Raw genomic sequence first — 25,680 nt, 5'->3', positions numbered from 1 at the left:
AAAAAATTAACCAATTTCTGCTTCTAGCATTGAGACTATTATGTAAAAGTAATAAATCCCATATGACCTGTGGTCATAGGTCATGAGCAAGAAATAATTGCAGTCAATTCCAACCATTGGTTTAAAGAAACCTGAGAAGGCAAAGCTTAAGATATTTTTCTAAAACAACCTCATAAAAAATATATAATATGCATGCATATATAGTATTAAATAACTATTTTGTTGATGGTTGTATTTTATTTACTTTTCAGAATGACTGGTTCTTCAGTTCGTGGGACCAGGATAGTTACGTCCCCGTAGAGGAGGGACGAGAGGATGACGAGGCCCCCTCCAATCCCTCCGTCTCCAAAATGAGCTGCGATGAAGACGGTAGGTCAATAGAGAATAAAGGAGGGGGGGGGGGGTTGAGAGCAAGCCTTGCTAAAAGGCATTTGTGTATAATAAATATATTCACATGTTAGAAGGAACTTATGGTGTATGGCATTATACTGCAGCAATTTACCATACATGAAACAACATAATGAGTAAGTTATTAGATACATGTGCATGAAGATCTTTGGAAATTAAGGGTACATAATGAATATCTAAGAAAAAGTACAAATTCTTAGGAATATGCTATCTAAATAAAGTTATGGCAATAATTAAAAATATTTCACTCTCGAAAACTTTCATGAGAAATCACCTTACTTCATTGCACTAGATGACTGTTTCACATTGATACACAGAGTAATATGAATGATGAAATCTTTAAACACAGTGAAAGCAGATGGGGTTCTATGTTTTTCCTGGGTAGAAAGTTTAGTTTGTATGAGAAAAGAGTATGTTTTTTCAGGCCTACTGTACCAAATTCCTATATACTTGTGAGTAAGATCCTCAAAACAAACTGTAACCTGAGAAACAAACAGAGCATGTACATAATGAAGTACTTTACACTTGTAAGGTTTAGTACATGCCTTATGTATACCACTGAAAAAAATATAGCCAGCTTAATAATCTAGAAACATTTATTTGTTCATACACTTACCTTGATATGGAAATTTTCAAACCTGCTATGAACAATTCTAACAGTGATTGTGTTAATTATGATAAAAATAGATGAATAAATACACATACAGGCTGTGTAGGGTTATATGAGCCTCCCCTTTCTATATCTGGAAGTTTGTTTTTTTTAAACCAAGATAAGTTGTATATATGTATACTGTTTTACAGTAACTGTTGAACTTTGGTATCTCGAATATTGATCTTGAATACCATGGATATGTCAAAGTATCTGATGTCCCAATTACTTTTTCTTTAGGTATTTTAACCTTGATACTTCAAACCGTCAGATAGTTTTTTCATCTTCGAGATTTTTATCAATCAAGTTCAATGATCTTCAACTGTCTTCATTATTTTAAAGATGGGGCAAAAGCAGAAAAAAGGGGGATATTGTGTATTTTGAAAATCAAAACAATTTAACATGAAGTAATGAAGATTTTAATCAATTTTGTTAATGATTTACAATATTAATGCATTTCTTTCTCACAATAATCAGATTTATTGCTATAGTAAATGTTGTTATAGTGTATAAGCAAGAGCTATTAATTTGGTAATATATGATACGCTTTGTAAAGTGTCTTGCTTAAGTTTTGATTCTTCATGACTGACTAATGTTGAAATCATTGAAATACAAAATAATACACTCTTTTGTTTGCTTTCAGATAACACCATAAACCCACGGGATATTGTTTCCTCAATAGTGCAAGCAGCCAATCAGAAAATGCGTAAGAAATCCGCTCCTGCACTAGGGGAAGATCTCAATGCAAGTCTAACGGATGGGGGATTCCGAGAGAGAAACATTGACTTAGAAATCAAACACAGAAAAATGAAATCGCAGGCAGAAATGAAGGCTAGAAGCAGTCCGAACTTACCAGCAATGGCAGCCAGTCATCAAGACACAAGAATTCCATCATCTAACCGGTCGTCAGATAACGTTCCGGAGCGTCGTCTGGCGATGTCTCAGGAGGGAATTGACTCTTCAGAGTGGGAGGACATGCAGAGAGAGAGAACGGGATCAAATTTATTTTCCAAAACCCGGCACTTCTCCTCAGACTCCCTCGACACTCGAGAGGAGATGGAAATGTCACAAAGTGCCAGTCCAACGTTCAGCCATTCAACAATCGAGGCTCTCCGAAAAATTGAAGAAGAAGCTAGGGCTCTCAGAGAGAAAGAAGAGAGGAGACAGCAGAGAGATCTGGAGAGGTGGAAAATAGAGCGACAGAGACAGGAAAACAGTCGAAGGGAAATGGATGCAGAAAAAAGCAAAAGCAATGAAAATCTGTTGGACTTTCACATCGGATCAATTTGGCATTCCACATCTGATATTTTTAACAAACTTGCAAGAGGTGAGTCAAAGGAAGTTCTAGAGAGGAAATTACCTGGAGGGAAATACGATCGTAATTCAACAGCTAGTGCATCTGACAGATCAGAAGGCTCTAGAAAGAACAGCACGGGGAGTAATTCTGGAGGGAAATATTTCGTCATTCAAAGTCTAGGTTCTAGAAATAACAGTCGTGATCGGCTGTCTCAAGGAAGTGCTGAGTCCCCTGTGTTTCCTAGTAAGCGAGCCGGTTCCATGGAACGGCTTTTAGAATCCCCAAAGAAAGATTATTTATCTCCTCCACCCAGAAACTACCCAGGAGAAAAGGGACAATCTAGACCTGCTGGAAGAGATAATCGAGATCGTCGAAGCTCTCGAAAACGTCTTAGTAGAAGTGATTCGGCAAGAAGAGGCTCTCTCGATTCTCTGATAAATCTAGGTCGTCAGTGTTCTCATAATTCCTCAGACTCGGATGAAGGCTCCGACCTTCTTTCTGATCTCACATCAACTTTTGATCAAAAACTTCAAATTTTAGTGAATCCCAAAAATGTGCTTAGTGGAAGTGGTGTTAAAATGACTCAAGAAGTGCTGGACAAAGAAAGTGCTATTTCATGTCTTCCTCCCCAGAAACCATTGGCACAAGCACAATGCAATAAGTTTGGTTTGTGCAGTAGTAATGACATGCTTGAAAAGCAATACAGGGACCCAAGTCTGCACAGATCACCCAAGGATGCAAAAATAGGAATAGCATATCGATTTGAGAGAAGTCCACTCAGTAACACAGCTACCACAAGTCAACAAGACATTGTTGATGGAAACAGTGATCTAAACAATGTAATGTATCCTCGCGAGGAGACGAGACCTTCAGCGACCACACTTCTACCTGTGTCTGCTCACGTACAGGAAATCAGAACAATCACTAGCAATATGTATGGATCCAAAGAATTCCGTGGTAAAACAGAGAGGTCGGAGATCAGCATACCTCTGAACAGGCAGCAGGAGAAGGGACCCCAGTATCAAGGTCGTTACGGAAGGTCATCGAGTACGCCTAAAGACCTCGAGTTGGATTTAAATATTTCAAGAGCTCAAAATTCAAAGGAAAGTAACTCTCAGAAACGAGTGTTTTCACCTCCACCAGAGAGACGAAAAGAAAAACGCCAAAAGCGACGGCACACTGTGGGTGGGACAGATGACCTGGAACACTTCAAAGCTCTGATGACAGTCGTTAATCCTAAGGATGATTGGTCTCCAAAAATATCTGCCTGGGATCAACTTCAACCTGTGGTGAAGGACATGCCTCAGGGGTCACAACGGTCCATGTTGTCCTGGTTACAAAACGAGAGGCTGCGAGAAAGTTCACCCGATTTATCTGCCGAGCAGGAATTAAGGCCAAAGTTTTATTGATGACACATTAACATGTATATTCATCACATTTCATCTTAACCCAATATTACATTAGAAGCCCTGGCTGCCTTGTTATGTTTGTTTTCTCCATTGTCATATTCATGCTTTTGATTAAAAGCATGTATACCATGTGATAGGCAAATCAAAAGAAATGAGAATCAAACTGTTTCTTTTTAATCACAGAATTTTCACATTTTTTTTTCATCAGGTGAAAAACTTGTAGAAAGCTTTTTGTGCACCATTTCTTTCATTGGGGAGGGGTGGGGGCTTAATTTCGGAACTTACTCATTATGTTTCTGATTTTAAATGCAATAATTATTAAGAAATCACACATGATACTTTCTTCTGCATTTAAAAAAAATATAGAGTAAGAATGTGACACAACACAATTGGAAGTTCACGTTGCCATTTTGGGACTACAGAATTCGTACAAGTATTTTTCAGCAAGACTGAAAGTTACAAATTTTTTTTTTTTTATAATAGTCGGAATATACAGGTGTGCAGGTCACATGTTTCTGCTATACGAGTTATGTACGCACAAACTGAGATTATGTTACTATTGTTTATATTTAAACAAGAATTTTATAACCAAGGGTCTTACTGCAACATGAAGCTTCCATTGGTAATGATGTCCAAGATATTATAAAGTCTCCAAAGTGAAGACGCTTTTTAAATGTTTTTTTTTTTTAAATTTTTTTTTTATAATGTACATACATGCAAGTTAAAATAGTACAAAGGGAAGTAACCTGACAAATTCTTGACAAAGTTCATCTTGGCTGATTTTATACACCCAGTGCTAGAAAAGTCTTATTTTATAAAGAAGAATCAATGGTTGAAATATTTGTATTCAGAGAACTTGTACTCTGAGCAGCCTAGCAGGTGCTTTTAAGCTCTTTTTTTTTTTTATCACATTGTACATTATGTCTATTCATCCATGACAATGTTGGATCAGATTTATTTTTGTACACTTTTATCATGTTGTTACCCTGGCTTGTTTTGTTGACACACCACAATGGCTGCCAACTTTTATAGATTGTTATAGTTACATGCTGTACAGTGCACACACACAATGAAAGGATAGTTCTAATATTAAAATTTATACAATTTTAACTTGTGTTTTTTTGATACCACCCTGATTTTCAAGTTTTGGTGGTGTATACTAAATTAACTTTGCCTTTCTGTGTGTCAGTTTGTAAATGCAAGGTTATGTTCAGCTTTTGGTTAGAAACCAGCTCATTACAACGGGTGTCCAAACCAAACTTCCATATACAGTATACATTAACCCAGATGTTTGTGTTTTTGAGCAAATTGTCTTGGTAAATGAAGCATTCAGATTACTAAAACGTATCTATACAATATGTATTGATATGTACTGATAGACCAGTTTTCGTCCAGAAGGTGGAGTACATATATATGTATATGGATTACTGGCAGTTGGATTTCGAAGGCTTGACTGTGTAGTCCCATCTACTTTTTCTTCAAGCATTTAACCCCGATATCTCAAATCCTCGGATATCTTGAAGTATTTTGAAATTCAGGGTTCCATCAAGTTTGAGATAATGAGTTTTTACTGTATATTGGTATGTATAAGTTATATATATATATGTTACATACATGTAGGTCTATCTCAAACTTGGCGCAACATCAAACACCATTCAGAATTCAGAATTCTTGCATAGTTCCATGTATATTTATATATATTTCAAAAATGAGTGCATCTACGTCCCACAGTGGGATTCGAACCTGCGACGTAAGGATTAACTCCTTACTTTCGCGACTCTAGAGCAGACGCTCTAACCACTGCGCCACGCGGGCGACTTAATGTGATGTAAACTAATGCATATTAAAGTTTTATTTCTACAGTTAGGCTATTATGACGTCATTTGCAAACGTCACCTTATGCAGAACAGGATCCAGTTGACATTATACAATTATTGACTTTTGATGAGGTCTACTTGTGACTGATGCAGACCTGGTCAGTATTGGTTGACTGAGGCCGTAGGCCGAGGTTAACCAATACCTGATCAGGTCCGCATAGTCACAAGTAGACCAAATTCAAAACCAATAACCGTTTTATTAAATGATCAGGAATTTTAACAACATTTTTGACACTTTAGTTCTTGTCAACAAATATAAACACTCATTATATAATAACAAATTATAATTATATTTTAACAGCTTAACAAATGTTTAAAAGTGGACAACAATATTATTAAACAATAAATACTCAACTATTTACTAAGAAAGTAGTGTAGTTTCTTCAGTGGCGTCTGTCATGTTTACATTCACAACGACACATGCTTCAAAACGTGCAATTTGATTGGTAAAAAAAAATGTAAGCAACTCTATGGTTGGTCAAGAGGGAAAACCTGAATAAACCTCCCAGAACTTCATTTGAGGTGAACTCACTCTAAGGTTCACCTCGGGAAAAGGCGTCTAGACCAATCAGAGAGCATCAAAATTCCTGATCATTTAATAAAATGTCATGTGTCTGTATACAGTTTTGGAGATTAGCACATTTTTTCTTTGTTTTTAACTCAAAAATAGCATAAGTACCTATGTCTGACCACTGACATGTGGAATGTGACCTAATTTTGCCATTATGCATGAGCTAATGTGAAGTAATTTGATATGCAGTAAATTAATTTGAATTAAACTAATTCAAAATAAATTCTCTGTGTGAACTCGTTTCAAATTAAATTTGCAGTAACTTAAATTTAATTTGAATTAAACTCTCCGTGTGAACAGGGCATTAGATGATGGGCGTAACATTTGTTTTGACATTTTCTTTACTAGTAATGTGACTCTTCACTCAATTTGCATCCATATTTCAATCAATTTTAATAGCTAACCTTTCAAATTGTTGGTAAATGAAATCAAATTTAGACAGTATGCTTTTTTAGCTCACTTGAGCTGAAAGCTCAAGTGAGCTTTTCTGATCACCCGTTGTCCATCGTCTGTCTGTAAACTTTTCACATTTTCAACTTCTTCTCAAGAACCACTAGGCCAATTTTGACCAAAGTTGGTACAAAGCATCCTTGGGAAAAGTACCCCCCCTTCCAAGGGGAGATAATGAAGAAAAGATAAAAATAGGGTGGGGTCATTAAAAAATCTTGCCAAGAACCACTGGGCCAGAAAAGCTGAAACTAATGTGGAAGCTTCCTGAGGTTGTGTAGATTCTAAATTTTTCAAATCATGACCCCTGGGGCTAGGGTATGGTCACAATAGGAAATCAAAGTTTTACATTGGAATATATAGGAAAAATCTTCTCAAGAATCACTAAGCAAGAAAAGCTGAAAATTATATGGAAACTTCCTGAGGTAGTGTAGATTCTAAATTGTTCAAATCATGGCCCTCGGGGGCAGGGCGGGGCCACAACAGGGAATTAAAATTTTACATTGAAATATATAGGATAAATCTTCAAAAATCTTCTTCTCAAGAACCACTGGGCCAGACAAGCTGAAACTTATGTGGGAAGTTCCTGAGGTATTGAAGATTCTAAATTGTTCAAATCATGGCCCCTGGGGATAGGGTGGGGCCACAATAAGTATTACAAGGAGGAAAATCTGGTGAAGAACAGCAGGGCCAAAGTTACTCAGATGAGTGTTATGGCCCATGGGCCTCTTGTCTAACTTTCCTTCCCCCCCCCCCCCCCCCCCCAAAAAAAAAAAAGAAAAAGAAATTACACAATCTTCATTTATTCACAATTTCCAGTGTTTATAGTAATGTAAAGCAAAATACAACCCTGCTCGGTTACAATGCCAGCAAATGATTAAGCTAAGTAATCATGCTATATAGCAGTGACAATAAGCACTGCAGGTCTCTCTCTAGTCCTTACTCATGGATGAAGGCTAAAACATGATAATCCTCAGAAAACAAATGCGTGTGGATGTAACGGTTGTTCACCAACCACTAAGAATTACACCAACACGTAAGATGAGTGTGGCACATGAATGTTTTTCTGTGGTAAATCATGTGACTGGATCTGCTAAATCTGATTGGTCAAAATACAGAGATACGAGGCAGATGAAGAGATTTAATGGAACTAAACGGGGGTCCTCAGGGCTTTCCTGAAAATGCAAATTAAAAATCAAATTTTATAAATAAGATCACTAGTCAACTTAAATTATAATAATTATATGCTGATTATTCATGCTTATTTAAAAATCAAAATTTAAAGAAAAAATATGTAGTAGGTTTCTTGTTACCAAGTTAGCCCATGATGTATTTAGAGGATTGTTTCACTATATACATGTACTATTCTTATCAAAACTTCTAAGTAAACCCAGCACTCCATTTAGCAGCACTGGTAATCTAGCACAGGAAAATTTAATGAGGATGCTTTTGGTAGTAATTGGTCATTTAACACCCAACATGTTGAAATTGCTTTTAAATCTAATGAACTGTGATAAATGTGTTGTTTTTTTAAGGCATTTTCAGTAATCATAAAATTCAAGCAATAGAAAAACATCCATGACTACAGTACCGACCAGACACAACCTAACAGAAAGCGAACCCAAAGCGCACCCCGGGTTTGCTCTCTGGGTTCGCTTGGGGTTCGCTATAGCTGACCCCGAGCGAACCTGCAGTGGACCCAGAGCGAATGCCGAAAGCGAACCCCAAATTCAGTAGCAAACCCAGAAACCAACGCGTGTTCGGTGTTGCATAACAGAGCTGTCAATCAGGATTTGCGATAAGATGTGTTCACCAATCAGCGCGTCAACCTATCAGCATGCCAGTTTGTCATTAGATGTAAATAAAACATTGTACAAGCAAAGCGTGTTAAATGTACAGTGTGAAACTATTATTAACATGATTAAAAAATTATATTTATATTTTATTATTTATCCAGGTAGCATGTTATGTTTATACATTAATTTTCTTTATTTTACATTTTTCAAATCCATTAATATTTATCAGACCAAACATACTTTAATTTATAATTAAAGAAAAAAAAAGAAAATAATGGGTTTTTTTTTTAAAAATTGTTACTAAAAAAAGATACTGTACAAGATTATGTATATGTGCGTGCTTTCATTCAATTATTCTATTTTTATAATTCTAATTTACATTTTCGTTTAAATCCAGATCAACATCAAAATTATTGATCTTCTTAATTGAAATAAAAAAAATAAATGTACAGCATAAATGTACAGGTATGTCCAATCGTAAACTACTATGGTATTTTTTTTTATTTATCTTTTACAAAAAAATAATGCCAAGCTGATTTAGCTTGTTTGTTTGCTTGTTTGTTTTTTTAAAACTGAAATAAAAGAAAAAATATGAAGCGAGATTTACATAATTGAACGAACTAATTATCGGTAGTAAATAAGCAATATAGTAAGTCATACAGTATTGTATTCTCTTAAAATAGGGTAGCATTATTTAGTCCGCAAATGTACAAGACATGATTGTCGGGATTACTTTTTATCCCTGATACTTATCATTATTATTTTATAATTTCTGCAAATGAATGAATGTAAAAAAAAAATGCTGATTTTTGAAATTAATAAATGGAAAGATGGATATAGTTTTAATTCATTCTAAGGCCATTTTTAAAATCTTTTACCCCTTACTGCATATCATAAAATCCAATTGAATCAAAACTCACGGCCAACCTATATCATGTGATAGAACATGCAGCATTTTATCATAAATTACATCTTTACGTATCAAAAAGATAAAAAAAAATACCCACGTCAGAGAATTAAATGAATAATTATTTGTAATCTAAAATAACTATAACACGACTGTCTTATTTACATGTAGTTTCAAAAATATCCATTTCTAAATATATTTTTTTTCAGTTTTCCAAAGTTGATGAATTGCAGCAATAATTATTTTTAATCTAAAACATCTATTAATTAAGCCTTAATATTTCGTTTTAAAAATATCCAATCCTAAATATTTTAAACTATATTTTTGTAAAAAATCGTACATTTGGGTTAACAATCGTGAATAATCATGTAACATGAAGAATCGTGTCCGTGAAGGATGGTTCGTGTAACAGGTTTATCATGCGTAAATCGTGCGGAATCGTTTGTGTAAACGTGATCGTTCATGTATGTTGTCAACAATAACGTTGCAGCCTCTGTACATGCACATGCATCACTCACCACAAAAACAACAATGATCGATTTCATTACATAATTTAGAATATACAAGGGTGGGGCTTACTGGCGGCAAGATTAAAGCGGGGTCCGCTTCATGCACGAGTTGGTAAAGCGAACGCCAGGTTCGCTCTAGCAGATCCAGAGCTGACACCGAGCGAATGCAGAGCGAACCCAAAATTTCTGAAAGCGGACCCGTAGCGGACCCCGAGCGAACCCGTGGTGTGCTTCGGGTTCACTCTGGTGTTAGATTGTGTCTGGTCGGTACTGTACCTTGATACATAATTATGTATCCTATCATTAGAATGAGGGGTTAGAATCTTGAGAGTTGATTAGTTTATACAGTTGAACTTTGATATCTCGAACACTGATATCTCCAATACCATGGATATGTTGAAGTGATTTGGATGTCCCAACCGCTTATTTTACCCATATGATATCTCGAATCATCAGATGTCTCGAAGTTTTTTCTTGATCCCATTAAGTTCGAGATAACAAGGTTTGACTGTATATGTAAATTAATATGTTTCCTACAATTACTTTACAAACATTAATCTTCAAATCTTATGTTTTGTCATGGGGGAGGGATATTATATTCTTGAGAAAACAAGTGTTTGACTATGAATAATACATATAATGTACTAACAGTATATCACATCTGGAGATTTTACCAGGTTGTCTCCAGATAGAATAAAGTAATGATAAGATGAAATAAAATATGATTACTTAATTAAAAAGCTGAATTGTACATGCTTTCTGGAATATAGTAAAATTGGTTTAGTATGAATGTGGATATATAGCAAATTTATGGATATAGTGAAGATTTTTAAGATCCCTGGCAAAATTTTTGCAAATCCTTGTGTAGTGGTTTGTGCCGTGGAAATCGGCCTGGGTAGCTCAGCAGTAGAGCACCTGACTAGTGGTGCAGGGGTTCCATGTTCAATTCCCTCTCCAGCCATATATTTTCTCCTTTTCTGTTACATAATTTGGTGCCCTTGACCACCCCTGGACGTACAGGTGAAAGTCTTGCCAGGGGCAATATGAACTTGGGTGGTGTCTTTGTAGGCGAAGAGAATTTAAGGAGGGAGGAATGCATTAGTTTGGGCGGTGGATATTGGCCTGGGTAGCTCAACAGTAGAGCACCTGACCAGTGGTGCAGGGGTCACGGGTTCGATTCCCAATCCAGCCATACATTTTCTCCCTTCCTGTTACACTAGTCTTGTAAAATTTTACAGTTAAAATAAACTCTGATATAACAAATTTATGGATATAACATATGATTTTGTGACCCACAGAGGGTAAAAATAATGAAATATATATCGTTTATAATGAATTTTTAAAGATATCAAAATTTAAAAATATTGAACTGACATTATATTTTATAAGTATTCATATTTAAATTCAATTCATCAGAAAACATTAATAATCCAAGGTAAGTCTTGTGTTTAATACTCCTCTTAACATATTTGGAGGTCATACTTGCTGGAAAATAGTATGTTGCGAATTCCCTATAATTGCTTTAAGGAATTTGCTCTATGAATATAACAGATTTCAGATGTAGCAAAGTAAAGTAAATTTACAGGTCCCATGGGCTTCCCTATTTCCAAGTTTTACTGTGGGTTTTTTTTTCTTTCTAAATCACACCAAATATACATGTATAGGTGACAGTGACTTAAAAAAATATATATACAAAACAAATGCATTACAATGTACACATGTACATTGTAACCTATATATACATACTAAAGTCGCTCTCAGATTTCCACAGCTACGAGCCAAGGATCGAATCAAAGCACAAGCTTCTGGAGAGAGGGGTTTCTGTAGACTGGCCAACAATGCATAAAACCACGAACCCTGAACAAAAAATACAATGTATTATATAACATCATTCTGCAGACTGGTCAACAATGCATAAAACCACGAACCCTGAACAAAAAATACAATGTATTATATAACATCATTCTGTAGACTGGCCAACAATGCATAAAACCACGAACCCTGAACAAAAAATACAATGTATTATATAACATCATTCTGCAGACTGGCCAACAATGCATAAAACCACAAACCCTGAACAAAAAATACAAAGTATTAAATAATATCTGTAGACATGTTAGACTAGCTTATTTGGTGTATATACAGTGTTTGTTGTTTTACGATCCTTGCAGAACTTTTCACTAATATGAGACATCACCAGATGCTGGTGAAGGGCTCCAAATTTCAACATTTCTGAGCACTTAGCAAAGGAACAGTAACTGTTTCAACCTTTTTTTTTTTTTATTGACTAAGGTTTGTCGCAGCCAGGGCTTAAACCCATGACCTTTTGACTATAGAGCTTTTCACTGACTGAGCTACCATACCAGTGATATATTCAGTGCAGGATTGTCCTTAAGATTGAAATAGCAGGGGAAATTTAAAAAGTAGAAGAGGGTTTGGGGGTCGTCCCCTAACAGAGGGTTGAGGGGGAATACCAGAATAACCGGGGGATTATGTCATCATAGGCAGGGAAATTCCCCGGGTCTTAGGGACAACCATGTCAGAGTATGAGTGGTTTAAGATATTGTATATGATCTGGTTCCAAGAACATACACTGAGAAAAGACTTAAGTCAAAATTTAGATTTTGAATATTTCAATCTTTGCTTAACAAATATATTTAGAAACTTCCAGTTTTGATATTCCAGTACAAATGCATATTATAATTCTTTTATTTTTCAAAAATTATTTCAAAATTTATACTAATTTCAAATTTTGACGTATGTCTTTTTTCAGTTCTATGGCCCCGCTCCCAGATTTAAGACATAAATTTATCAAAATCCAGAACTGATTACCTACCTGTTTATCTGAAAACCCAGTAGCTTCAAACCAGTTAATGTGATATTCTAAAACCTTGATCACAGTCGGCTGAAAAAAAGTTAATTAGCTGAAACATAAAAAACCTTTAATTATGCTCGTATACTTACACTAAACATTTCTCCCCCATCTCGATACACTATCTATAAACTGTTTAACACCTATGGATATGTCAGAGTTAAAACTCCCATTTACCATTTTTTCTTTATGTATTTTAACTTCTCCATCTTAAATCATCAGATATGTTGAAGTTTTTACTCCATCCATTTGGGTTTGAGATAATGAGATTTATTGACTGTATATTATTCCACCACAAATCAAGATAGATCACAATTTCTACTAAGGAAAGTTAAAAATCTGGAATCATGAAGAAATCATGAATAACAGATATAATTCAATACCCCTATCACTTGGTGGGCTGGACTATCTATATTCATGTACCTGATCTAACGCTGCAACAATGCTCATCAGAGGTAAAACTCCTTCATGTTTAGGTTTGACCTCTTCCTCCATGATGACCTCCGATTTGACCTCTCTCTGAGAGACACCTGGTGGCTGAAGTCTTCCAAAACATAGACGACACCAGCCTTCCACGTCGTTACATTGAGGCTGTCCAATAGAATCTTCAGTCAGATTTCAGAATATCATATCTTGTTTTATGTATTTTTAATTTGTGACAAGGTATTCAGATACACCTTATGAATGAAATCACAGATAATTTTAGGTATCTCTATTTTGGTTTGAAATACAATTAGGCTATCTAAATTTGAAGGTTTATTTAAAGTGAAAATGATTTCTTAGAATATATATTGAATTTCATTATTTTTCAACCCGACCATCTCTCTATAGTAATTAATTCCTATGACAATACTTAGAAGCATTAGTACCGTAAATCTTTATTTTGTCAACACGTACCAGTTTGTCTCTTTTTAGTAACCCTTTCTTTGCCATCAGAACTTTCTGTCTTTGAAGTTTCTATAATATTCAAAGTTTCAGGCTATAGTAATCAAACCCTTAAATCAGTTTCTCCAAAGCAAAATTTTTAAACTATAATAATTTTGTAAAATTCCCATAAAGCTAAGACAGATGCCATATATACTTGCCTATAAGTTGGCCCACCTATAAGTTGGTTGTATTTTTTAAGTAACCTTATATTAGAGGGATTGACCCTCTAAAATACTAATCTTTTTATAACTGGCCTATAAGTCGGACAAAGAGTTTTGGACCAAAGTTTAACTCCCAAAAAAACGACTTATAGGTGAGTATATATAGTAACAGAATTATTCAACTGAAACTTCTAGCAATCCATTCTTGCATATGTTTTAAATGAGCAGTAAAAATAAGAAAATAAAACTTTTAAACATTACATCATTTGAGCATACAGTAAACTAATTAAACCTACTACATGTAACTCAAACAGTAGACTTAAAATGATGTTTTAACTTCGTATACAGTTATTCTGCTTTAAAACTTTTACTCCTGCAGCAAGAAATACCTAATTGTATTGATATGCCATGGATGTACATCAACATTAGACCTTAGAGCCAACTACATTACATCTAAGTGGAAGCAATCTAACTGATACAAAAGAAATGTCCTGAGGAATCTGATGATGTTTGAATACCTGACGAAGTTCAGCAAAGTTGGCTGTTTGCATCTTCTGCCATTGTAGATCAGGGGTATAACCCTTTGGTGCAGGAAATCGACCACCATACTGAAAAACAATTACACGTCACTACATAAACTGATAAACGAGGGAAACAAAATATAACAGAATACTGTAAACATACATCTTTCGATGGGGTTGTAATTTTACAGATTCACAATGTCGGTGAAATCAGTGTGTAGAAACTGATATTGTATCTTTAGTGGTTAGAAAGCAAGGTAATCTCCATTTTAGTTGACCTGTGACAAATTTAATCCCATACAGAAATAAAATGTGTTTGTGAAACACTAATGCCCCCTTATGGCATCTCAAGGCCAAGGTTAAAGATTTTTAAATGTAGATCAAACTCCTATGTCAAGGTCAAGATTTCAAAAATGTTGGTACCCAAAGAAATGTCGTTTTGAAAGGAATACACATGAATGTGAAATATGAAAGCCCTAGCACCAACCAATCAGATAATATGGTGAAGATTTAAGTTTTTCAAAAGTAGGTCATGCTCCAAGGTCAAGGTCATGATGTCAAAAATATTGGTACCAAAGGAGAGATCTTGACACAAGGAATACAACCGATCAAAATTTATAGGCAAAATTAAAGTTTTTACAAATGTAAGTCAAACTCCAAGGTCAAGATCAGGAGGTAAAGAATGTTGCAGTGATTGGGAAGGGCTTGCACCGCATGCCATAGTCGCATTAAAGTGAAAATTGGCGCATTAAATCAACCATTGGTGGCGCCAAAGTGCACATTCAATTTTTAGCGATGTTAGTTGGAAATACATTGCGTACGACCTTCTTGCTTGTTTTACTTTCGTTTTAATTGCAGTCATTTTAATACAACAAATCTCATTGGTTAAAACCCAGCAAAAACTGCTTCCTGTTACATGAAGCGCTTTATTTAGGAGAACAAAGGTACAATACCTCACTCATTTCCAATGTTTATTTGAAATGTTGACGTTATTGATCCAAATTACCAGAAAATTATATTGCTTGCGAGTTCCTTTAAATGTGCTGCACTGCATACGTGAAAAATAAGATTTGGTTAATAAAGAAACGTGTTTTCATTTGATTTCACATTTGTTTGTCATTTTATTTTTTTTAAATGGCCCTTCAGAATATATAGATGGCCCATTCATTTTCAAAATGGCCCATTAAAAACTTTGACAGTTGTGCCATCGTCCCATTGACCTTAATGGCCTTCCCAATCACTGATGTTGGTAACGATTATTGTATATTTAATGAAATATTAAAGCCCTGGCACCAATTGTTCAAAAGTTATGGCCAAGTTTAAAGTTGGTAAAATTTTGAAAAAAAAGTTCAACTCCAAGGTCAAGGGGCCAAAAATGTTGATACCCAAAGAAAGATCATGTCACAAGGAATACACATCTAAAACATGAAAGCCCTAACAAATTCAAAAGTTATGGGCAAGGTTAACGTTTTTGCAAACAAAAATACAAAGATAGATGGAAGGACAGACAAAAAACTGTATGTCCTCAAATCTTTAGTTACAGGAGCATAAAAATTTGTTTAAATTAGTCTACCTTATAACATAATTCATGTGATTACCATCACAAACATTCCAAAATCTACTAATTCAAAGAATGATTTAATGAAATTACACATACTTCTACCTGGTAAATGAAACTGTGTCTTCCCAGCTTGTCTTTATGAGAACACAATAACTTGTAGAAGACATTGATTTGATATATTCTAATTGTTACCTCTCTGATCCTCACAGTATGTCTGTGGAGGAATGGAGACATGTCTATATCAGACACTACAGTCTGTAGACAATCCTTGATCTTACCTCTCTGATCTTCACAGTCTGTCTGTGTAGGAATGGATATGTGTCTATATCAGCCACAACAATATGTGGACAATCCTTGATCTTACCTCTCTGATCTTCACAGTCTGTCTGTGGAGGAATGGAGACATTTCTATATCAGCCACAACAATATGTGGACAATCCTTGATCTTACCTCTCTGATCTTCACAGTCTGTCTGTGGAGGAATGGAGACATGTCTATATCAGCCATCACAATCTGTGGACAATCCTTGATCTTACCTCTCTGATCTTCACAGTCTGTCTGTGGAGGAATGGACACATGTCTATATCAGCCACTACAATATGTGGACAATCCTTGATCTTACCTCTCTGATCTTCACAGTCTGTCTGTGGAGGAATGGAGACATGTCTATATCAGCCACTACAGTCTGTGGACAATCCTTGATCTTACCTCTCTGATCTTCACAGTCTGTCTGTGGAGGAATGGAGACATGTCTATATCAGCCACTACAGTCTGTGGACAATCCTTGATCTTACCTCTCTGATCTTCACAGTCTGTCTGTGGAGGAATGGAGACATGTCTATATCAGCCACTACAATATGTGGACAATCCTTGATCTTACCTCTCTGATCTTCACAGTCTGTCTGTGGAGGAATGGAGACATGTCTATATCAGCCACTACAGTCTGTGGACAATCCTTGATCTTACCTCTCTGATCTTCACAGTCTGTCTGTGGAGGAATGGAGACATGTCTATATCAGCCATCACAATCTGTGGACATGCAATCCTTGATCTTACCTCTCTGATCTTCACAGTCTGTCTGTGGAGGAATGGAGACATGTCTATATCAGCCACTACAATATGTGGACAATCCTTGATCTTACCTCTCTGATCTTCACGGTCTGTCTGTAGGGGAATGGAAATTGTGTCTATATTAGCCATCACAATCTGTGGACATGCAATCCTTGATCTTACCTCTCTGATCTTCACAGTTTGTCTGTGGAGGAATGGAGACATTTCTATATCAGCCACTACAGTCTATGGACAATCCTTGATCTTACCTCTCTGATCTTCAAAGTCTGTCTGTGGAGGAATGGAGACATGTCTATATCAGCCACTATAGTCTGTGGACAATCCTTGATCTTACCTCTCTGATCTTCAAAGTCTGTCTGTGGAGGAATGGAGACATGTCTATATCAGACACTACAATATGTGGACAATCCTTGATCTTACCTCTCTGATCTTCAAAGTCTGTCTGTGGAGGAATGGAGACATGTCTATATCAGCCATCACAATCTGTGGACATGCAATCCTTGATCTTACCTCTCTGATCTTCACAGTCTGTCTGTGGAGGAATGGAGACATGTCTATATCAGCCACTACAATATGTGGACAATCCTTGATCTTACCTCTCTGATCTTCACAGTCTGTCTGTGGAGGAATGGAGACATGTCTATATCAGCCATCACAATCTGTGGACATGCAATCCTTGATCTTACCTCTCTGATCTTCACAGTCTGTCTGTGGAGGAATGGAGACATGTCTATATCAGCCATCACAATCTGTGGACATGCAATCCTTGATCTTACCTCTCTGATCTTCACAGTCTGTCTGTGGAGGAATGAAGACATGTCTATATCAGCCACTACAATATGTGGACAATCCTTGATCTTACCTCTCTGATCTTCAAAGTCTGTCTGTGGAGGAATGGAGACATGTCTATATCAGCCATCACAATCTGTGGACATGCAATCCTTGATCTTACCTCTCTGATCTTCACAGTCTGTCTGTGGAGGAATGGAGACATGTCTATATCAGCCACTACAATATGTGGACAATCCTTGATCTTACCTCTCTGATCTTCAAAGTCTGTCTGTGGAGGAATGGAGACATGTCTATATCAGCCACTACAGTCTGTGGACAATCCTTGATCTTACCTCTCTGATCTTCACAGTCTGTCTGTGGAGGAATGGAGACATTTCTATATCAGCCACTACAATATGTGGACAATCCTTGATCTTACCTCTCTGATCTTCAAAGTCTGTCTGTGGAGGAATGGAGACATGTCTATATCAGCCACTACAATATGTGGACAATCCTTGATCTTACCTCTCTGATCTTCAAAGTCTGTCTGTGGAGGAATGGAGACATGTCTATATCAGCCATCACAATCTGTGGTCATGCAATCCTTGATCTTACCTCTCTGATCTTCACAGTCTGTCTGTGGAGGAATGGAGACATGTCTATATCAGCCACTACAATATGTGGACAATCCTTGATCTTACCTCTCTGATCTTCACGGTCTGTCTGTAGGGGAATGGAAATTGTGTCTATATTAGCCATCACAATCTGTGGACATGCAATCCTTGATCTTACCTCTCTGATCTTCACAGTTTGTCTGTGGAGGAATGGAGACATGTCTATATCAGCCACTACAATCTGTGGACAATCCTTGATCTTACCTCTCTGATCTTCACAGTTTGTCTGTGGAGGAATGGAGACATGTCTATATCAGCCACTACAGTCTGTGGACAATCCTTGATCTTACCTCTCTGATCTTCACAGTCTGTCTGTGGAGGAATGGAGACATGTCTATATCAGCCATCACAATCTGTGGACATGCAATCCTTGATCTTACCTCTCTGATCTTCACAGTCTGTCTGTGGAGGAATGGAGACATGTCTATATCAGCCACTACAATATGTGGACAATCCTTGATCTTACCTCTCTGATCTTCACGGTCTGTCTGTAGGGGAATGGAAATTGTGTCTATATTAGCCATCACAATCTGTGGACATGCAATCCTTGATCTTACCTCTCTGATCTTCACAGTTTGTCTGTGGAGGAATGGAGACATTTCTATATCAGCCACTACAGTCTATGGACAATCCTTGATCTTACCTCTCTGATCTTCAAAGTCTGTCTGTGGAGGAATGGAGACATGTCTATATCAGCCACTACAGTCTGTGGACAATCCTTGATCTTACCTCTCTGATCTTCAAAGTCTGTCTGTGGAGGAATGGAGACATGTCTATATCAGACACTACAATATGTGGACAATCCTTGATCTTACCTCTCTGATCTTCAAAGTCTGTCTGTGGAGGAATGGAGACATGTCTATATCAGCCATCACAATCTGTGGACATGCAATCCTTGATCTTACCTCTCTGATCTTCACAGTCTGTCTGTGGAGGAATGGAGACATGTCTATATCAGCCACTACAATATGTGGACAATCCTTGATCTTACCTCTCTGATCTTCACAGTCTGTCTGTGGAGGAATGGAGACATGTCTATATCAGCCATCACAATCTGTGGACATGCAATCCTTGATCTTACCTCTCTGATCTTCACAGTCTGTCTGTGGAGGAATGGAGACATGTCTATATCAGCCATCACAATCTGTGGACATGCAATCCTTGATCTTACCTCTCTGATCTTCACAGTCTGTCTGTGGAGGAATGAAGACATGTCTATATCAGCCACTACAATATGTGGACAATCCTTGATCTTACCTCTCTGATCTTCAAAGTCTGTCTGTGGAGGAATGGAGACATGTCTATATCAGCCATCACAATCTGTGGACATGCAATCCTTGATCTTACCTCTCTGATCTTCACAGTCTGTCTGTGGAGGAATGGAGACATGTCTATATCAGCCACTACAATATGTGGACAATCCTTGATCTTACCTCTCTGATCTTCAAAGTCTGTCTGTGAAGGAATGGAGACATGTCTATATCAGCCACTACAGTCTGTGGACAATCCTTGATCTTACCTCTCTGATCTTCACAGTCTGTCTGTGGAGGAATGGAGACATTTCTATATCAGCCACTACAATATGTGGACAATCCTTGATCTTACCTCTCTGATCTTCAAAGTCTGTCTGTGGAGGAATGGAGACATGTCTATATCAGCCACTACAATATGTGGACAATCCTTGATCTTACCTCTCTGATCTTCAAAGTCTGTCTGTGGAGGAATGGAGACATGTCTATATCAGCCATCACAATCTGTGGTCATGCAATCCTTGATCTTACCTCTCTGATCTTCACAGTCTGTCTGTGGAGGAATGGAGACATGTCTATATCAGCCACTACAATATGTGGACAATCCTTGATCTTACCTCTCTGATCTTCACGGTCTGTCTGTAGGGGAATGGAAATTGTGTCTATATTAGCCATCACAATCTGTGGACATGCAATCCTTGATCTTACCTCTCTGATCTTCACAGTTTGTCTGTGGAGGAATGGAGACATGTCTATATCAGCCACTACAATCTGTGGACAATCTTTGGCTTCCTCTCTGTAACAGAGCCATACATTATGAAAAACACGTAAAAAAGACTGTAATTCTTAGTACATATACCTATCTGCTAGACTATTTCATATATTAAATGTATTAAGCTGGTGAAAAGCAAAGCAAACACTACAAAGCTATAGATTTTCAGACACGTCTCTATTAAACTTAATCAGGGACAAATAAACTAACAGTGATTTCTACAATAAACAAAACATTGTAAAATTAACACTCTAAGCAGGTCTGGTACAATTGTTAGATTTAGCTACGTAGCTTGAATTACCTACATAGCTTTATTAACCTACTTGAAGTAGCTTTCTTTAGCATGTTTGGCTACTAAATCATGTTTATTTCTTAAATTAGTACTTTTTTCAGGATTACAAAAAATCAAACTTTCATCATGTTGATCATGTTCATGCAGTGATAATTTTTCAACTTTGAACTGATCTGAATACAATTCATGGAAAAACTTAAATTTACATAATGTATTCCTATGTAAAACTCTGATCGCTTGCTTATTGTGGCCACACCCTACCCTAATTAAATTTGAACAAATCTGAATCTACACTACTTGAGGATGCTTCTATGATAATATGACTAATCATGGTTTTGCTGTTCTTGAGCAGATTGAAGATTTTTTCAAGATGATTCCTATACATTCTTATGCAAACTTTGACCCTCTGTTATGCACCCAGCCCCTGGGAGGTCATAATTGGAACAAACTTGATTCTACAGTACTTAAGGTTGCTTCTGTATAAATATGAGTAATAATGGCTTAATTAGTTGTTCTTGAGAAGAAGATTTTAAAAGATATTTCCTATGTAACATGTATGTTCAGGTTCCTACAAGGGATATATAGGTTTTCCTTTTATTCTGTCTGAGTTAATGATTGGAATTCTTCAGATTTATCATGTTTACTACACCCAGAACTTAACATCAGTTCCCTAGGATACATGCCACTGGTTTTTATAACTTTTATACTTTTATTTTGCTCTTACCCACAACTTCTTATTTCTAATTCAACATCCAAACTTCTTCAGCTAGCTTCTGAATGCCTGAATTTCCCAAAGTTTTCCATTATATACCCTTTGGTTTGGCTAGTCCAATCCAAGGGTTGTCAGGTCATTCCACTATTTGAAGTCTTCAATGCATTTTACTCAAATGCCCCTTAACCATTAGACCTATATATTCCTACATGTATGTAAAACTTTGACCCACTGTTTTGGCCCACGTCCTACACCCAGGGGTCATGATTTGAACAAACTTTTATCTACACTACCTGAGGATATTTCTGTATTAATATGACTAATAATGGTTTAACTATTCTTGAGAAGAAGATTTTTAAAGATATTTCCTATATATTCCTATGGTAAACTTTGACCCCTGTTGTGGCCCTACCCTACCCCCAGGGGTCATGACTGGAGCAAACTTGAATCTACACTACCTGAGGATACTTATATTATAATATGACTAATCATGGCTTTGCTGTTCTCGAGAAGAAGATTTTTAAAGAACAATTCTATATATTCCTATGTAAAACTTCGATCCCCTGTTGTGGCCTTGCCCTACCCCCAGGGGTTATGATATGAACAAACTTTAATCTCGAGTACGTAATGAAGCTTTCACATAAGTTTCATCTTTTCTTGCCCAGTTGTTCTTGAGAAGAAGATTTTTTAAAATATGCCACCAAATTTTCATGAATTCTTAATTATCTCCCCTCGAAAGAGGGTGTGGCACTTCCTGTGAAAAAAACTTAAATCCCCATCACCCAAGGATGCTTTTTGGCAAGTTTGGTCGAAATTGGCCTAGTGGTTCTTGAGAAGAAGTCGAAAATGCAAAAAGTTTACATACGACGGAAGAAAGACGACAGATGGACGCCATACACTCTTTGATCAGATTTTTTTTTAAATCAAGGTGACAAATTAATTAAGAAAATAATTCTTACTGGCAGTATTGAATTCAATGTCATGTATCCATTTCACTATTATGCAAAGGTTGGAAGCCATAAATTAGTCAATATCCACAAAAATAATTTAATAAGACTAGTGTAATTATTATATGATTGAGTAATTTCCATCTCTCTGATTGGCTGAGATCCAACAATGTTAGAAAAATACTATGTTAATATATTGAATTCACGTGACCTTCCAGGTCAATATAAGGAATTATTAGTCCCCTACCGGTGAAACCGGAGGAGACTATAGGTTTCCTTTGAGTCTGTCCGTCCGTCTGTCTGTCTGTCTGTCTGTCAGTCTGTCAGTCTGTCCCACTTGGTTTTCCGCACTTTTTTCCTAAACGCTTGCAGATATTGAGCTGATTTTTGGTATGTGAGTGTATCTTGATGAGTTACAGATCAAGTTTGCATTTCGTTCCGCTTCATTGATTTTTTTTTTTTTTTTTTGATTTTTCATTTGAAATTTTGACGGAATTATGGCCTTTTCAATTTTTAAGGGTTTTCCGCAATTTTCTTCTAAACGCTTTCAGATATTGAGCTGATTTTTGGTATGTGGCTTTACCTTGATTAGTTATAGATCAAGTTTGCATTTTGTTCCGCTCCATTGATTTTTGACAGAATTACCATGACATTTTCAATTCTTAACGGGAACCAGATTACACTTGCCGGTAGGGGACTAGTATTGCTAATGCAATACTCTCATAATGCTTGTTTATTCTACATTGGACCAAAAATAGATAGAGAAATTCCAAATTGATGCAAATAGTTTTTGAAAGTTATTTCACTTACCGGTACACCTGACTTCCACTCATATGAACATAACATTAAGGCACATAGATTCTTGGGTGAGGTGGGGGGGTTGCAAGAGGCCTGCCCCTCTCCCTACCTTTTGAGAATGTAAAGTTTTAATTTAAATTTTAAGGATAAAAAATTTCACTGAAAGCCCCCCTCCCCTCTTTTATGGACCTTTACGTCCCATCAAATAGAATTTTGAGTAGGGAGAATTCTTTTCCTTTGGAAGGGGGGGGGGGGGGGGGCTAGTCAAAGATTTGTTTCCAGGTAATATGTCATTTTTTTCCTTTTAATGCCCCCTTTCTCAAAATCAATCATATATATGTGCCTTACATTTATTTTTTCTACATTGTTCCTAAACTAGAATAAAAATTTCCAAAATAATACAGCTGGTTGTTTTCAACCCCGTTTTCTCATTATGTTCAGCTAGTACTTCAGTAGATGTGAACAAGTAAGATGGCATGGATTGCTTAAAGAGTGTGTGTCATTTAATCATTGAATTATATAATAAAACAATTACTGCTGTTTTTTCAGTCAATACAATGATTTAGCCACCTTCGAAGTACAATATTCACCGAGCTCAAAGGGCGAGGTGAATATTGTACTTCTCAGGTGTCTAAATCATCGTATTGACCTAAAAAAAAAAAACAGCAATAATTGTATATTATTTATTCAACAAAAAATAAAAATTAAGTCACAATGTACTAAATACAGTCATTATGCGGCTGTATATTTGGAGAAAGCGAACGACAATCCATTGTTTGTTTATATCACATATGCAATGTAATGCATGGTTGTGCCAAAAACTCCGTTTTCAGTGTTCACGCCGTTTGGAGAGTTCATCTAGACTGGTTATCATATTAAAACAATTAATCCACAGATTTATAACATTCTACAGGGCTCGACATTAACGCTTGTCCGCTTGTCCGGTACCAGTGAAAAAAATTACGGACAAGTGAATATTGCCAGGCACTTGTCCGATTGGACAAGTGCATTTTAATGTAAAGAAGTCTTCAAATAATAAAAAGAACGACTGTTCATCTGTTGAAAGTTCATCGGTAAGGACAGAAGGCCAAAAGCAGTACATAAAAAACGAACTTCGATCCCGATATGGATTGCTATGTAATCGAGTTCACACTCGATCGGGATCGAAGTTCACTAATTGCATACTACTGCAAAGGCATGAAAGTTACGTCGAGTTACGAAGTTTAGATTCTGTTATATGTTGACAGTTTCATTTGTGAACATTTATGTTGTTGTTAGGATAGAAAGTCTAGACGAAATTTTGTTTTTATGTATTTATCAATAACATCACGAATCAAGCACATGTAATGGACTTTATTGTAGTTTTCAAGTTGACAGTATTGTATCTTTATTGAACAATTTTTGGACAAGTGAAGTTGAAGTTCGGACAAGTAAATGTCTTGGTCACTTGTCCGAATGGACAAGTAGGAAAAAAAGTTAATGTCGAGCCCTGTTCTACATACCTCACTCTGCGCAAGTATTCATTTCCAGACGTCGGCGGTATGTTCAGGTCAAAATCGTCATTGTCCTCGATGTTGACAGCAAGTGCCTGTGGTTGTAATTCATCATCAACTAGGCTGTCGTCGCTTTCCATTATCTCACGTTCTCAGAACCGCGTTCTCGGGTTCTGTAATGATTGTACTTTCGATTTTAAATGAAGCCCAAGCCCGATCAAAAATCTGCAAAGAAATCGTGTACGCATGTGAAGGGATCATTTGTAAACACAGGCACTTGTTTCGTATACAGGGCACCCCCTACTAATTTTTATCATTAGGGAGTGCCCTGCATACGAAAAAATTGCCTATGATTTACAGGCAGACAATTTAGTCAGCTGACCACAAATTTGAAGTCTTTTATTAAATCATTGTCAAATCCAAATAAATCATTCATTAACTTTTAAGTGTTCTATAACATATTGATATTTTTTTAAAATTAGATCTTTGAGAAATTTTAAAATATCAATCATATCCTCGAGTGGCATGGTCCAATAGTATTTGATTTTAACTACAATATTATTTTTTCTACTGACATTTATTAGTCCCCTACCGGTGAAACCGGAGGGGACTATACCCAGCAGGCATTTCAACGTTGTTTCAACGTTGAAACAACGTCGTACCTCAACGTTGAAATGACGTTGAATTTTAGTTGGATTTGAAAGTTGAATGGACGTTGAAATCCGACGTTGGTTCAACGTTGATATTTTACGTTGTTTCAACGTTGAATTAACGTCTACGGACGTTATATCAACGTTGAAAAAATGTTGATATATGAGTGGTTTTGGTTGATATTTCAACACATCTTTTACTTTGTAATATATTGAAAACCTTATCAAATTTGTTTGTCGTAATCTTTAACTCTCAAATTGAATTTGCTCATCTATTAATTGAACATAGATCCATTACACACACTGGTGTGTATAATTAATTCCATGTATAACAGTAA

The 25,680-nt window shown here is 36.4% G+C and overlaps 2 protein-coding genes across 4 annotated transcripts in view; one reads left to right on the top strand and one right to left on the bottom strand.

Annotated features, from left to right (window-relative positions):
* The window catches only part of LOC133202257 (rho GTPase-activating protein 21-like), a 50,451-nt gene extending 45,578 nt beyond the window's left edge, over window positions 1-4,873 (top strand). For all 3 annotated transcript variants that reach the window (XM_061338053.1, XM_061338055.1, XM_061338054.1), the window contains exons 19-20: window positions 252-369; window positions 1,701-4,873. In XM_061338053.1, coding sequence (XP_061194037.1) covers window positions 252-369; window positions 1,701-3,763 — 2,181 coding nt within the window. In that variant the 3' untranslated portion in view covers window positions 3,764-4,873. The remainder of the gene's footprint in view (window positions 1-251; window positions 370-1,700) is intronic.
* A 2,572-nt stretch (window positions 4,874-7,445) lies between these two features.
* Window positions 7,446-24,866, bottom strand: LOC133202260 (gem-associated protein 2-like). The gene is made up of 8 exons (XM_061338057.1): window positions 24,702-24,866; window positions 20,387-20,474; window positions 14,349-14,438; window positions 13,640-13,699; window positions 13,166-13,333; window positions 12,707-12,775; window positions 11,617-11,727; window positions 7,446-7,833 (listed from the first exon to the last, which is right to left on the bottom strand). Exons 1-8 carry the CDS (start codon window positions 24,830-24,832, stop codon window positions 7,735-7,737), a joined length of 816 nt encoding a protein of 271 aa, XP_061194041.1. The 5' UTR covers window positions 24,833-24,866; the 3' UTR covers window positions 7,446-7,734.
* Window positions 24,867-25,680: the final 814 nt, after the last annotated feature.

The sequence above is a fragment of the Saccostrea echinata genome, unplaced genomic scaffold, assembly GCF_033153115.1.
Source record: "Saccostrea echinata isolate AGI-Se365-2 ecotype Australia unplaced genomic scaffold, CSIRO_AGI_Sech_v1 ptg000046l, whole genome shotgun sequence".
Classification (NCBI taxonomy): Eukaryota; Metazoa; Mollusca; class Bivalvia; order Ostreida; family Ostreidae; genus Saccostrea; species Saccostrea echinata.
This window is presented reverse-complemented; position numbering and strand designations above follow the sequence as displayed.

Bases quoted from the DNA above. Each gene is read 5' to 3' on its own strand.
- LOC133202260 (XM_061338057.1), bottom strand. From the start codon at position 24,832: ATGGAAAGCGACGACAGCCTAGTTGATGATGAATTACAACCACAGGCA. The intron at 20,475-24,701 runs GTATGTAGAACA...GCTCTGTTACAG, and splicing joins GAATACTTGCGCAGAGTGAG to AGAGGAAGCCAAAGATTGTC. The intron at 11,728-12,706 runs GTAGGTAATCAG...TTTTTTGTTCAG, and splicing joins CTGGGTTTTCAGATAAACAG to GGTTCGTGGTTTTATGCATT.